At 45.9% G+C, this 15,471-nt stretch overlaps 1 protein-coding gene across 2 annotated transcripts in view; it reads left to right on the forward strand.

Annotated features, from left to right (window-relative positions):
• GRIN2C (glutamate ionotropic receptor NMDA type subunit 2C) overlaps nucleotides 1-15,471 on the forward strand; it is an 87,845-nt gene that overhangs the window by 31,829 nt on the left and 40,545 nt on the right. For both annotated transcript variants that reach the window (XM_083598079.1, XM_083598078.1), the window contains exons 2-4: nucleotides 1,054-1,477; nucleotides 9,122-9,720; nucleotides 11,667-11,781. In XM_083598079.1, the coding sequence (XP_083454205.1) occupies nucleotides 1,061-1,477; nucleotides 9,122-9,720; nucleotides 11,667-11,781 (1,131 nt within the window). In that variant the 5' untranslated portion in view covers nucleotides 1,054-1,060. The remainder of the gene's footprint in view (nucleotides 1-1,053; nucleotides 1,478-9,121; nucleotides 9,721-11,666; nucleotides 11,782-15,471) is intronic.

Genomic DNA, 15,471 nt, shown 5'->3' on the forward strand with positions numbered 1-15,471 from the left:
TATACCAAAGAAGAAGAATAAAAATGGAAATCACTGCAGTGAATGTTTTAAAAAGGGAATATATAATACATGAGCAGTGATTGAATGACGCTAAGAAATCAAAGAGACCCGTTAGGAAAAAGCTAGAACGAGGAAGCATTGGGAAATGGCCACTGGGTGGCAGCAGAGGGAAATTTGGGTTGAGGAAAGTGTAGAAGTGGCTGGGATTAAATCAGGGATGGGGAAATTTGTGGCTTGGCAGAGGCTGCAGGAGTCCATCTCCCATCAGCCCCAGACAGCGTGGCCAGGGGTGATGGGCTTTGTAGTCTTGTTAACTTCTGGAGGGCCACAGATTCCTCACTCAACCCCCCCCCCCCCGGATGAAAGGGCGTCCAGGATGATGGAAGGAAACTTACCCGAGTGTGGATGTTTAGGAAGAACAGGGTTGTGATTGGAGAGGAGCTTAGTGGCAAGAGAAAAGGTGGAAACAGGTTCAGAAAGGGCAAAGGATTGTGAGAATGGATTGACTGCAAGGCTGGGGGGTGGGACCTGGGGAAGGAGGGAGAGTGAAAGCTGGGAGCAGGCTGATAAAGAGATGGGGTGGAGGTTAGCTGGAGAGCTGATCTGAATGGGTGAAGGAGGTGCGGTTGGGTTTGGAGGGAAGAAAGCATGGCACCAAATGTGCCTATAGTAAGGGGTGGGAGGAATAGTGTAGCGACTGCTTTGTGGAATAAATCCACCTGTCGCTTTATTGCTCAGGGGCCACTTCACATGGGTCTTCCCCTAAATTGTTCTTTTTTTTTAATGTGCAACTAAAAATGCAAAGCATGCAACAAGCAAGCAGGTGTTCAAAAGTGGCATATCGTGCAGACAAGCTTGTCGGAAGGCTGGGATTGGCTCCCTTGTCTCCCATACGCTCGGTGGCTGGCCCACGTTGGTGGCTAAACAGCTGTGTGCGGTTGACTTTAGATCTGCTGGCAAAACAGCATCTTTTAATGCCTCCCTCCAGCTCTCCTTCTGGATCCTTTGTCGCTGTCCTTCTCCGACCGATGTTTCTTTTGTCCTGGGTTGCAGGCAATCCATGGTGGACATGGGCAGAGCTCTGACAAACACCCTGGTGCTGTCCATGGTGCTGGGCTGTTCAGCTGTCCTAATGGATGACTCGCTGCCAAGCTCCGGGGAACCAGTGGTAACGGTGGCAGTGGTTTTCGGGGGCTCTTCCTACCCTGTCCACATCCGCAGCCGGCTGACGCACCAAAGCTTCCTGGATATGCCTCTGGAGATCCACCCGGTCACCGTAGTAGTGAACGACACCAACCCCAGGACTCTCTTGACCCAAATCTGCAACATGCTGTCCAGCACGAAAATTCACGGGATCGTCTTTGAGGACAACATCGGCACAGAAGCCGTGGCGCAGATTCTGGACTTCATCTCGTCCCAGACCAACGTCCCCATCATTAGCATCAGTGGAGGATCTGCTGTGGTCCTAACACCCAAGGTGAAAAAACCTTTTCGTTATTTTGGGAGACTGGGGGTGAATGCAGTGCACCATTCATAAATGTGTCGGGTTATAGCAGTGGATAGCCACTAAGAACCTGACTCCTATCAGCAAAATATATAACTGCCCATGACAGTTGTAGTAAACAAAAAGAAAGTACTCTGAGCACGTGCAGTTAATATTTTGAACTCGCTTCTCATTGCATTTTGCTCGTTTCCTAAATTGAGGCAGGCAACATCTCTCAACCTAACCTACTTTGCATGGCTATTGAGAAGATATAGAAGGAGGAATAAAGCTGGTGCAAAAGGGAACTTAGTGCTTGTATCCTAAGCATCAAAGTTTGCTTCCTTTAACTAACCATAGTGATGTGTCATTGCACTGTACAGTTTCGTATTTTTTCCTGGGTACCCCACCCCTGCATTTTAGTACAGTTCTAAGGTTTCAACTAGTCTTAGTCTAGCCTGGTTATTGCTTTTTTTCACCGATGCATAATCCCTATGTTCAGTTGCACTCCAGGCGGAGGTGCCTTAGGCCTGTAGCCACAGGGGAGTGGGTGAGGTGCTGTGAAAAGAAGAGGGTTGTACATACACACACACACACACACACACACATATATATATATATATATATATATATAAACTATTTTAGTTTTATAGGTAAAATACTAAGGAGTCAGTATTTTCCCTAACTGCTCAGTTTAAAGCAGCAACAATACTGGCTCCTATTTATAGTGTTCTGCCCCAACTGCAAAACCACTAAGATCTGCCGGGATTTTTAAATGTTACAGAATAATGTTTATTTTATTAATAACGTGTTAAAATTATTGTTGATTTTATACCGCTCTCTTATAAACTTAGGCTGCCTTTAATATCTGTTTGTTTTGCCTTGATACTGGCCCCATCGCCATCAACCTTTTTGCTCCTTCCTCACAAGACAGTCAAGGCTATAATCCTGCACTCACTTACCTGGGTGCAAACCCCATGAAACACAAAGAGACCTACTTTGAGTAGCCATGTAGACCATTGTATTGTTTAGTTAACTATACAGTGAATTCGTCATGACTGCCTGGACTTCAGCTTACCTGCGGTGTGGTAGCATTTGCAGAAAATACCTTGCAAAGAATACCATATCTCAGGTGAAACCACCAGAGCAAAGAAGCACAAAGTAGCTTCCTGTCCCTCTCTGCTTGCCACCACACCCTTTCTGAACCTGCTCCAAAGGATTGGGGGAACCTCCAAAACAGATTTAGTGGGACTTGCAGGGAGATGAGAGGGAGGGGACATTGCACTGTGCAGCCAGAAGTCCTTGCACTGGCAGTGCCACTTGTCTGGATAGCACCCATTCTGTATGGCTGTATGGTCCATCTCTCTCTCTAGGAAAAGTCTAAGGCTAGACGTTTGGGGAAATTATATAATAGAAGAAGTATTTGTGTTCTAAACAGGTTACTCTCATCCACTTGTAATGTGAATATTAATTCCCAGTATGTTGCCAAATGTCTCATACACCATACAAGCAAAGTCAGGCTGTAGCAGTTCCATTACAGTTCCATTTCACTAAGCCTGTTGCTACTGTTTTTATGGCCAAAGGCTATCAGGGGTCAGCAAACTTTTTCAGCAAGGGGCCCTCAGACCTTGTGGGGGGCCGGACTATATTTTTTTTTGGGGAAATGAACGAATTCCTGTGCCCCACAAATAAACCAGAGATGCATTTTAAATAAAAGCACACATTCTACTCATGTCAAAACACCAGGCAGGCCCCATAAATAACCCAGATATGCATTTTAAATAAAAGGACACATTCTACTCATGTAAAAACATGCTGATTCCCAGACCGTCCTTGGGCCGGATTTAGAAGGTGATTGGGCCGGATCCAGCCCCCGAGCCTTAGTTTGCCTACCCATGGCTATGAGCTAATAGTTACCAGCATGTGGAGGGACAGGGTCCAGGGTCCTGATAATCTGTGTTGTATTCTCCTGGCCCTGAATGGCCAGGAACTGTTGTTGTCGCTTTAGAGACCAATGATCCAACCAACCATTTATTTGTTAGCTGCTGCTAAAACTGTCTTGGTCAGGAAATGGAAATCAGATAAACTTCCTTTGATTATGGAGTGCCTACTGAAAACCTTCCGTAGTGCTGAAATAGGGAAAAATGGACTGTCTCACTTCGTAATGAGGGGAGGAAGCTGAGTGGCCAATGACTCTGTCAATATGTGATGTCCGTTTATCGATTTCTGGACCAATTGTTGTAAGCAAGTCCCAACAAGTTATTGTGCAGAGAATGCTAATGTTGAGGAGAGGCTAGCGGGAAGGAAGGCAAAATGCCATCTGTTCTGCATCCGTCCCAAAGCCATTGGGATGTAGCTCAGGTGGGCGAGGGTGGAATCCAGTCCCATGTTTCACCCCAGCATTTACCTCTTAAATCACCAGCTCAGAGCACGTGCAAGTTCAGCGCAGTGGTTGCTGTAGGGCACCCTGATTCCTTACAGGTGGGCTGTGCGCTGTGTAATTATTTTTGGCTTGCCTGCCTGTCACAGGATGTCAGCGACGGTTACTGTCACCTGCTCACGGGGAAATTTCTCTGAGCCTCGTTCTATGGCAGCACAACTTACATAAGACCAATATCATGTGTGATACTTACCTTGAGGGGTGGGGGAAGCCTTTAGGACATGATTAGGAACAATAAGGACCACCTTGGATCAGCCTCCTCACCTTCGCCATGCTCCATTAGTTCTCATTCCCCTGGCAACATGTGCTCCATAAAGCAATTCATGGAAATGTCCATCGCTGGCCACTAACAAGTTCTTGCTCTCCAGTCAAAAAGGGCCTCTGGGTTATTGACAGGAACTTGCTGCTGGGTCTCGCCAAATTAAAGCCATGATTTCTAGAAGAGCTAGTAGGGCGATGTCTCATCGTGCGGAAGCTGATCCCAGTGGTGGCTGCAAGCGGTCCCATCCATAGCAGCCTATCTGTGACATGATGTAACAGTAGCAGAGGGAGAGCCCTGGTGGATCTTGCCACCACAAACCCACCCAAGCATGAGTCCGTGACAGTGGGGTGATAGCTATCGCCTGCATTTCCAGAGGAGCATCTTACCACATGGAAGTGAACATCAGAGGAAGGGGCCAGTCTATGGTGCAGTAAGATCATTTGAGTCTCTGAATTTCGTGGTCTCAGGGTGGGGTGCTCCTTTAGATGGTAAAATGTATTCCTTCACTTCAACTTGTGGTCAGCCCCACCCTGATGCATTTGGGGATCCTCCTGCTTGTTTTGCTAAATGGGGGGGGGGGTTGAATTTCTGCCCCAAAGGCCTCCCCCAATGGCATCACTGAAAGCCCACTTCCTGGCCAGGTGTTCAATTTTGTTAAACGAGTGCATATTCCTCTCATTTGAAGACCAACTCTGTCCCAGGTTGAGTTCAGTCTCCTGCTCCTCATATAATAGTGGTGGAAACAGGTGACACATCATTCGCTAACTGTTGTTGCATTGGAGTGAGGAAATAGCACTGTGCAATGTGATCATGACACATATTTCAATGGCTATAGATTGAAGGTGAAGGAAAGCGAGATTAACACAGGGGTTGCCATTTTGGGAAGCCGCCCCCTGCCATGTATTTTTCCACCTCTGTTCCACCCTATCAGCACACACACACACACATGGCAGGAGCCCAATCAGATGCAATGGAACTGTTGTTCACATGTCCACTGCAAGAAAGTAGTGTGTGTGTGTGTGTGTGTGTGTGTAAGCAGAGAGGGTCAGCGGGCTGAACCTTCACCCATCCTCTGTGTTTCCTGGTTGCCTTGTTTGCTCCAGCTCCATTTCTCTGTTTCTGTTGGTCCAGGTTCCAGAGGTAAACCTGGAATTGGTGTGTGAGAGAGAGACTGAAACAGTGGACTACAGCCAAATAAGGCAAAGGAGGCAAAAGGGCTCAATGCTCATGTCCTGCATGATCCTGTTGCTGCTAAAGGCTCCCCGCTCTCAACCCCAAAGTTAAGCGTACATGGGAACAGGCACACGAAAAGAAATATGCCTCCCACCATCAATGGTGGGCTATCATGGCTGAGGGGGCAGTGTGAGCACGACAGCCCTGCCAATGCAGCAACTGAGGTGCTCTCCATGGTGCTGAACATTGTGCTCTATTGGGAAGGCCTTAAAACACACAGAGAGAGCCATTATTTCCAGTGTTTCTGACAGTAACCCAGATCAGTGCCTCCCAACTTGCTAGCTGTTCACACAAGGCTTTCCAGCACGTTGATCCACATGGTCCCTTTGCTTACCACTGTTCAAAGTAGTGTAAGAGAAAGGCTGTGGTAGTCTTGTCATGTCTGTAGTGAGCAGGAAGAGAAGAGGAGAAGCTCCAGAAGGCGCCCCCTTCCCCCAGAAGAAACTAATGCTCATAGGGAATGGACGTTGGTTATAACGTTGGTTGAGCTGCCTAATGTGTTTCCACAGTGTTTCCTCGGGGCCAAGAACAACAGGAGAAGTTCATTTAGAGCATTAGCATATTGCATCCCCTCCCTCCTTGCCAACCTCCTTCCATGATGTGCGTCAGCAGCAGGTCACAAGTAAATGCTGCATGGATTACACACACGCGGCGACCTTTCTGAGCACCCAGGGCTTGCACGTTGAAGGAGAGGACGAGAAATGCTTTAATGCATGTGAAAGCATGCTCACCTTCCCCCCCCAATCTAATTTATTTAAAATAAACTAAAATAATGTGAGCACTTCATTCAAAATGACACCCAGGCACAATCAAGCTCTTAAAAAGAGCAGGGGGGGGGATGCTAATCACTGTTCCTCCCCATCCTTTAGCTAAACACCAAGTAATCATTTATATAGTTTCCATTTATAGCAATGCAAAAAAGAGGGTTACGCTGTTTCACCGTTCTCAACTGGATCTGATCAACAATTGAAATTTTGTTTTTCTATAAGCAGAATATTTTCATTTCAAGCGTTTTAATTCACTGATGCAAACACTGATCTCATAGGAATGCTGGCTCATTTTTATATTTTAGCATAGCATTTGAATACATTAAGGCATGATTGTGGGGTTGCGTTTTGCAGCACAAATGTTGACTTTCTTGGGGACATTATAAATTGGGGTGGTCCTCCAGATGACCGTGCAGGATGATGCCGATGGGAGCTGGAGTCCAGCATCATCTAGAGGGCCACAGGCACCCAGTCCCTATCATAAATAATCATCACCAACAGCTTGTTTCAGAATCAGTTCCATGTTTTTGAGCTTTATTGGAGTACTCTTAGGAGAAACTTGTTCGTTTTCACATCATATTGTTGGCGTTCTAGTTCTGCTGTCACATTTGCAGTAATGAAGTAGCACCTTCAGTTTTCATTAGCCGCATTTAGATTTAATGCTAATGTATGGCTTAGCATTACGTGCATGAGTGCCTCGCTTGTTCACTTCCTCCTGCCTGCCATCGTCTCCAGCATGGCCACAAGGAGGAGATCGGAAGCTTTCGCTTCCATTTTAAATAAACTGGAGCTTTGCATTACAGCTGAACCTTAAGGTAAAGGGACCCCTGACCATTAGGTCCAGTCATGGCCGACTCTGGGGTTGCGGTGCTCATCTTGCTTTATTGGCCGAGGGAGCCGGCGTACAGCTTCTGGGTCATGTGGCCAGCATGACTAAGCCACTTCTGGTGAACCAGAGCAGCGCACGGAAACACCATTTACCTTCTGATTCAGTGTTCCTACCCCACCATTCTGCTGATGTACACCTCTGGATCAAGGAGTCTTCTGTCAGTAGAGGGGGCATGACCCTTTATAACAAGCCAGGGAAGCTTCAAGGAAGAAACCTTTGTTGAAAGCTAGATCTCCCCTTCCCCCATGACAAGATAGTCTTCAAAATAGCCCCTCTGGTGGTATCTGAGAGATGGAAAGACCACATTCACTGGAACTCCAGGAGCTAAATGGTGAGCAGCTATCCAGGTTGTTTGGTCTTCTCTCTCTCCCCTCCCATCAGGGCAAGATGGTATGGTCCTTAGGTCGTGGAAGTTGGGGGAGGGAAAGGCAAGGAGCAGAATGTCACCTACTGCCAAACTAGTGGTTTTAATGTTCTTTAGAGTGCTCAGTTTTCAGGGGAGATCTTTCTTCAAGGTCCTAACTGATTTAGGTTTGATCTTGGCAATCTGTTTTCCTCATTTTCATCCAATCTTCGCTGCTGCTGCTGTCCTGGGATTATATACCTCTCTGAAACCCATTTGTTTTCTCCTTGCTCTTTCATTTGACACCCCCTATACCTCTGCTGCAACCTCAGATTCCAAGGCAGGCCAGGTCCTCTTCAACCCACACTGACTATCTCAATTTGCCTACTAAATCTTCCCTATGTGGTTTTGTCTGGAACTGCTTTGCATCCCTTTAGAAAACAATTATTTGGAAACCCCAGCAAAAAAATCTTGCTGAGTTTCCAAGTGAGTTTCTTCCAAAAAAAAAAAAAAATAACAGAACACCTCTCCAACTCCAAACTATTTTGTAAATGTTTTAAAGATAAATACCAATCAGTTAATCTTGTCCTTAAGAGGGCCAGGCTGAGCCAAAGAGGGAGATTAGACAAATGAAAAATTCAGATGGATATCCAGCAAATACTGACTGAAAAACAGAGTATTCAACAAAGTCAATTCTCCATGTGATTTCCCCCCTCCCCCTTTGTGTTTTAATACTTGAAGGTTTGGTTCGGCTTTTAAAATAGAAACATACACAGAGGGCAAGAATGAACTCACTGACTGTTTAGGCTGATTGACTTGGCTAGGAAAATTTTGACCCTGCCAAATGTTGACTCAAATGAGCTTAAGTTCCCAAATGAAAATACTCTGGACCAGGCACAGGCAAACTCAGCCCTCCAGATGTTTTGGGACTACAACTCCCATCATCCCTAGCTAACAGGACCAGTGGTCAGGGATGATGGGAATTGTAGTCTCAAAACATCTGGAGGGCTGAGTTTGCCTATGCCTGCTCTGGACCATGTTTCATTTGTGGATTGCGACATTCTCCATTGCTTTGTAAAATGGGATGTTCTGGAAATTGTGTTGTAGGTGGCAGAGCAACTGAGTCTTTTGAAAGTTATTGCTCTGTGAGTATGTATGGGTGTGTGCATTTGCCCAGATAGCAAGAGAATCAAATGTTCATGTAGGAAACAAGAACAGACCAGGAATAGCCATTAGGAACTGGGGATGAAAGAGACCACTTGTAACAGCTGGCCCAGGCAAAGAGCAGCTGAGGCAGAGCAGGAAATAAGTGCCAGAAGTGATGACACATCTTCTGCCTCTATATATCATCATATAAAGATTGACTAATTGAGTTCCACAATAGACTTGCAGATTTTAATGGTGGGGTGTGTGCTTCCTGTTTTAAAATCGGAGAGCTCTGAGCTACAGAGAGAGTTCTGCTGATGCACCCGGGCTTATGCAGCAAGCAGGTGGCAAATATGGAAGCAAAAGGAAGGTTTTGCACCTCACAGCTCATATTAAATTGGGAAAGGGTGAGTGCTGAGAACAAGAGTGGCCATCAAGCCTGCTATTCAAGGTCTGTGAACATAGCTAAGAAGTCAGTAATGACAGACTATTTATTTACTTTATTTTTAAAACTATTCATGTACCCCCTGTTACGAATCCATCTCTCTTCCCCTTTCCTAGGAGGCTGGCTCTGCCTTTCTACAGCTGGGTGTCTCAATTGAGCAGCAAATACAGGTGATCTTCAAAGTCCTGGAGGAATATGACTGGAGCTCCTTTGCCGTTATCACCAGCCTATATCCTGGATACAGTGTCTTCTTGGATGTGATACGGTCCTTCACAGATGCCAGCTACTTTGGCTGGGAAATCCAAGATGTCCTCACCTTTGAGATGTCCCAGGATGGGAGCAACTCCAAGATCCAAAGGTTGCTGCGTCAGCTAGATGCTCAGGTGATGATTGTGTACTGTTCGCGAGAGGAGGCGGAATACCTCTTCCAAGTGGCAGAACAGGCTGGTTTGATTGGACCTGGCTATATCTGGATTGTGCCTAGCCTGACCGTGGGGAACATGGATGTCCCACCTGCCTCTTTCCCAATTGGCCTCATCAGTGTGGTCACGGAGAGCTGGAAAATGAGCCTGAGGCAAAAGGTCCGGGATGGTGTGGCTATCATCGCCCTCGGAGCAGAGAGCTATTTTAGGACCCATGGCTACCTTCCCATAGTGGGTAGAGACTGCAACAACAAGACACCTTCAAGTATACCCACAAACAACACCTTCTACAGGTCAGCCCGGGCAACAGCCTATTAATTAACACGATTTAAACCCTGTTGGCTACTGGTGTGCATCAGAAATTAGAATTTGATTTGCAGCAACCATTTGTAAGGAAGATTTTGTGCCTTGGTAGTTAGAGAGACTTTGGTTTTCATACACTTGAGAATTCTGCCATTTTCTGCAATCATAATCCTACATTATGGCCCATTTTCTACAAATGCAATTCTCCAGCTTATTTCACATTCCATTCCATTTTAAACAGGCATGGCTCCCCCCAGGGAATTCTGGGAGCTGTAGTTAAGTGTGCTGAGAGTTGCTAGCAGAGTCCTATCCCCGCCACAGAACTACAATTCTCAGAGTGATATAACTAACAGTGTCTCTTCACAGGGAACTCTGGGAATTGTAGCACAACAGTAAAGCTCACCCAAGAGTCATTGTGCTAGCAGACAAAGGATTTTGGATACCACCCCCTTTGATATTTTGAAGCTCTTTGCTATTCTTCTTTCTGTCGTTTGAGCCGATCACCATAGTTTCAAGTGGGTTGTGTGGTCACTGGTACAGCAGTGAAGAATGAGAGAGGGTGGGAGGGAGAAAGAAAGAGAGCCAAGGAAGGCTCAACTGTTGTGAGTCAAGGGATGGCAAAAATCTAAAGTATGAAGAAAGCTAACTGAGCGAAACATTTTTTAATTTCCCGGTTTTAATGAACAGTTCTGGAGTGTGACACTCAATAATTGAGCAACGGCTTTAACTTGGGAGTTATGTAAATCTTGGGCTTTGCTACTAATGGGTACTTGCACAACCTTCAAGTCACTCTGTGGGTATAAATAATAGACAAATAAATGGGACTGGTGCTGGTGGAGCAGCCTGAAGATCATAACCTTGGAAGTATTAGATGTGGATGAGGGAGTCGGCTAGAAGGCAGCAGGGCAAGCGCAGGAGCCTTTAAGGAGGGAAGGATGATGAACCTCGATACATCCAATGAAGCTGAATCTTGGAAGATTTGGGGCAGACAAAAGAGCATCACAAAGCAGATCGGTGTGGAATTTGCTCCCACAAGGGGCAGTGATAGCCACCAACTTGGATGGCTAAGAGGATTGGACAAAACCATGGAGGTTTAGTCTGTCAAGGCCACTAGACATAGCATGTTCTGCTTCCACTGTTGGAGGCAGTGATGCAGCGGTGGAGAAAGCCGATCAGGCTCCTGGGGCAGCTCACGTGCCCTGCACCCAGGGGTGGGGCCAGCCACCTGCAGGGGCGGGGCGAGCAGGGCCCGGATGCTCCGCGGGGTCTCTGAGGAGTCTGCCTGCCTCCTCCCACTCAGCCGCCCTACAACTGAGGGGGAGGCAGCAGGCAGACTGTTTCGGGCAGCGCGGAGCCTGCGGGCGCCCAAGCTACTGCGTCACTCCAGGAGAAATACGTGGCTCAAGTGCGCTGCAGGCCCCGCGGTGAGTGCCGCCTGGCATTTTGTCGCCCCCTTCAGTGGTGACACCCGGGGCGTAGAGTTGTAGAGTTGGAAGGGGTCCTGAGGGTCATCTAGCCCAATCCTCTGCAGTGTAGGAATCTGAACCCACAACATGAAACCATACCAGATCCTGGTCTGCTTTGCAAATGTGCTCGCGTTTTTATTGCTGCCGTGTGCTCTCCCCATAAGACCACCTGCGAGAAGGCTTTTCTACTAAATTCTTTCTAATTCGCCCTTGCATCTCTTGGGGAAAGCAATGTCTGAGCTCATAGGGAGGCGTAGGCATTTTCGGTAAAATGCACTTTAACCATCTTGCTCTGAACTGATGAGGCCTGGGTGGTTGTTGCAAGGTCAGCATGTGAGAGAGACGGAAGGGGAAATGTTTTCTCTCAAAGGAAGACAAATGGAGCACATTGCACTGATGAAATGGGGGGACTTCTCGCTTGCCCTTTCCCTCCTGGCAACATCAAAGTGCTTTTTGTTTCCTCCCGACAGGCATTTGCTCAACGTGACGTGGGAAAACAGGGACTTCTCCTTCAATGACGATGGCTTCCTGGTGAGGCCCACCTTGGTGGTGATCTCATTGAACCGGCATCGGCTCTGGGAGATGGTGAGGGCTCCTTTTTATTTTTCTGGGCAGCCTTCTCTGTGAGTGGAGGCACAGTCTCCCTTCCTGCCAGTGTAGTGTAGTGGTTAAGAGCAGTAGACTCATAATCTGGGGAATGGGGTTCGCGTCTCCGCTCCTCCACATGCAGCTGCTGGGTGACCTTGGGCTAGTCACACTTCTCTGAAGTCTCTCAGCCCCACTCACCTCACAGAGTGTTTGTTGTGGGGGAGGAAGGGAAAGAAGAATGTTAGCTGCTTTGAGACTCCTTCGGGTAGTGATAAAGCAGGATATCAAATCCAAACTCTTCTTCATCTTCTTCTGCAGGAGGGTTTACCCACCATTCAAGCTCCAGGCTTTCCTGCTTTAAGAGTTTCAGGGTGACACATACCAGTGCTTGTGGAGGGGAGGAAGGGAAGGAGAAAATCAATGCAAGAGGGGTCTTGGCTTTAAACCAGGAGCCAAAGGCAGCCCTCCAAGTCTCTCTATATCTGGACCTCAGAACTCTCCCTAAGCCACAATCCTTACTGTACCCAAGTGTTTTTACTTGGCTGGAATGTTCCCTTGAACTCTGATATTGCTTCTTGCTTGTCTGAATGGAGGATCAGGTGTGTGTGTATGTGTGTGAGAGAGAGAGAGAGAGTGCATTAAACTGCAAAATTTGCATCCATTGCTCCACCCACTTTTGTCTCTGGCCCCGATCCCCACTGGTATATGACCCTCAGAATCTTGCCCAGAAGGGAATGTTACCCTTGGGCTGCAGAAAGAGTTCCCTGCCCCTGCTTTAAACCAAAGAACGACTTGGACGCCCCCAAGTTCTGCTTCCTGTTGCCTTTCCCAGTTGTGCTTTGTGCTCCTGCCATCGAGGTGATGGCTTAACTGAATGATTAAAAGCTGAAAACAACGCTTTCTTCAGGATCTGCATGGCAATCCAATTTCATTTCATAAACAAATGGAAGCACCATGAAATGAAATGAAATTTGGGATTCATTTATTCAGTGTTACACAACTAATTTATTTAATTTGCGGCGCCTTGGTAATGTATCGCATGCTACGGGGCGCATAGCTCAGTTGGAGAAAGAGGGCGGCAATGCCCTTGTTTGCGCGAGATTACTTTGTAGTTTCGTTCGTGTGGAATTGAATTAAAAAACAGAACTGGACAAATTATGTGAAGGCAAATTGGCTTAAGTGAGTTACAGATCAGAGATGAGGGCAACTGCGAAGCTTGTCAATCAGTTGCGTTCATCAGAAGTTGAAAACAAATTGGAACCCTTGTGGCAGGTGTGACTAACCCACGGCCCTCCAGATGTTATACTCCAACATCAGTCAGCCCCAGCTAGCATGACATGGGGTTGGGGTGATGGAGGTTACAGTCCAACAGCAACTAATAGAGGCCCACAGGTTAGCTGGCTTATGGGATGAAACCGCTGATATCCAGTGTCCTCCCTCAGGTATACAATAGGGGCTCTCCAAAATGCTGCACCATAGTGAAGGGAAATTTAAGTAACTTGATTCCCGTGAATTCCAATACAGAGTGACTTGATCCACACCTCCTGGACTGGAACATAATTACCTTCATATTTTGCACTTCTCTGAACTTTTTGATACAGTTCTTGACTCGGAGAAAAGTACCAAAATGCATTAAAAGGGAATATTTTAAGATAAAGTGCATTTAGAAATGTGTGCATTGAGATAAAACAGAATTTAAATAGGGTGGGGTGGTTTTTTTTTTTTTGAGAATAGGTATTTTAAATTGAATATTCTTTTTTAAGCCACAGTTTAATGTGGAAACAGAATATAGAGCAGAGTTGTGACCGAACACATGCAAAATTGACATGGAGCAGAAATAGACTTACCCATCTCTACCTCAGAGGGAAAAAGGGCAAAAGTTAGAACAAAGTTCTGTTTTTAGATGGTTTGATATCCTGCTATAGACACTGAACGTTAATTCCCCACCAGTATTTACATTTTGTGTGAGACTCTTCATTCTTTTGTCTAGTCCACAGGTCAAGTCCTACTGTTAGCCAGAGTGAGGCAGCCCCCTCAGGCAGATGATTTTGCGTGTCGGGAAAGGGCAGGAAATTGTTAGTTGTTCCATTTATTATTGGGGCATTTTTATGGTCTGGGATAGGGGAAAGGCCCTTGTCAGTTTCCTACCTCAGGTGTAAAATAGCTTAATTGGCCTCAGACACTGTGCTGCTTGGGGTAGAAAGGGCACCATTTTCTGCAAAATGTCGCAGGGACATGCAAAGCTACCTTATGCTGAGTCAGATCATTGGTCCATCTAGTTCAGTACTGTCAAAACTGACTGGCTGTGGCTTTCCAGATTTCCAGATGGGAACCTGAAGATTCCAGGGTCTTAGATTGGCCCTGTATAGTCAGGATTATAGTCAGGATTAATTTTGGGTCGTCCACGGTTATTGGCTTCATTTATCCTTGCATGGTTTTACCGGTTAGGAATGCTCCAGTAAGTGTAGGCTCTTGAACAGTGCCATAGGCCCAGTTTTGTGTCAGAATGTTCCAGAATCTGCCATTCCCCTGGCCTTATTAGCACGTTCTGGCAATTAGACTGTGCTGGAGGAACATACATGCAACCAAATCCTACTGCTGATTGGAGAACTGGCATTGTCTCCCTGCTCCATGGTTGGACGTTTTAAGCATTTGAGACTGGGCCATTATTTTCTCTCTTCAGAAGTGGCGAAACCTAAGGGAGGAAAATAGCGCCAGTTGCTTGTGATGGCCAAGTGTGTGTGTGTGTGTGTGTGTGTGTGTGTGTGTGTGTGTGATTATTCTATCCGACAAACATGTGTTACTAAATATTTCTGGTTGGGTTTTCTATTCTTTTTGGAAGAGTGCCATAAGTACTTTGGCCGAGATGAAAGCTACCAGTGGAATAATATTAGTGTTAATTAAGTCAACCCTGCTGTTTGAGTAAATGTTTTCCATTGACACTTTCCCTTTATGATATGACTGGTTTGGGCTGTTAAAATGCTCTCTCGTGTATCATAGCAATTATTACTATTGCTTTGTCAATACTTCTCTTAAGAAACCAAGAGTACAATGCTATAAACACAGTCGATACAACTGCATTTGCAGTGTTAGGATGGACTTGTCCTAATATTCTCTCATTGAAGGTATTGAGGGAACTGCCAAATAGCATATAAAGAGAACACATCTATCTTTTCAAACAACAATAAGCCTTTATCCCATCCATCCTAGTTTGCTGCATTCCTTTTGTGTTTCTAAGAGCAAAATCAAGTTTGAAAGGTATAGTTTGAATTCACCAAGTCTGCACACATACCATACATTTAAAGTCTGTTCCCCACCCACCAAAAGGAATATTGGGAACTGCAATTTACCCCTTGTGGAGTCACAGTTCATAACAAACTACTGTTTCTAGAATTCTTTTGAGCTGGGGGTGGGAGAATGTGCTAAATGTGCTTTAAATGTATGCTGTGTACACAGCCTTAAACCTGCATGCCTCAGATTAAACATGGCAACTTGAGAATTTAGATAACTACACTCCAGAATTTGACTCTGAAAATTCATTGTTTGGGGAGGGAGGGAGGGATGGATAGATAGATAGATAGATAGATAGATAGATAGATAGATAGATAAATAAATAAATAAATAAATAAATAAATAGTTTTCAGTTGTAATGTTCAGTAGTGAAAGTAGCCAAGATTACCACCTAAA

This window comes from Podarcis filfolensis (genome assembly GCF_964270895.1).
Source record: "Podarcis filfolensis genome assembly, chromosome: 2".
Lineage (NCBI taxonomy): Eukaryota > Metazoa > Chordata > Lepidosauria > Squamata > Lacertidae > Podarcis > Podarcis filfolensis.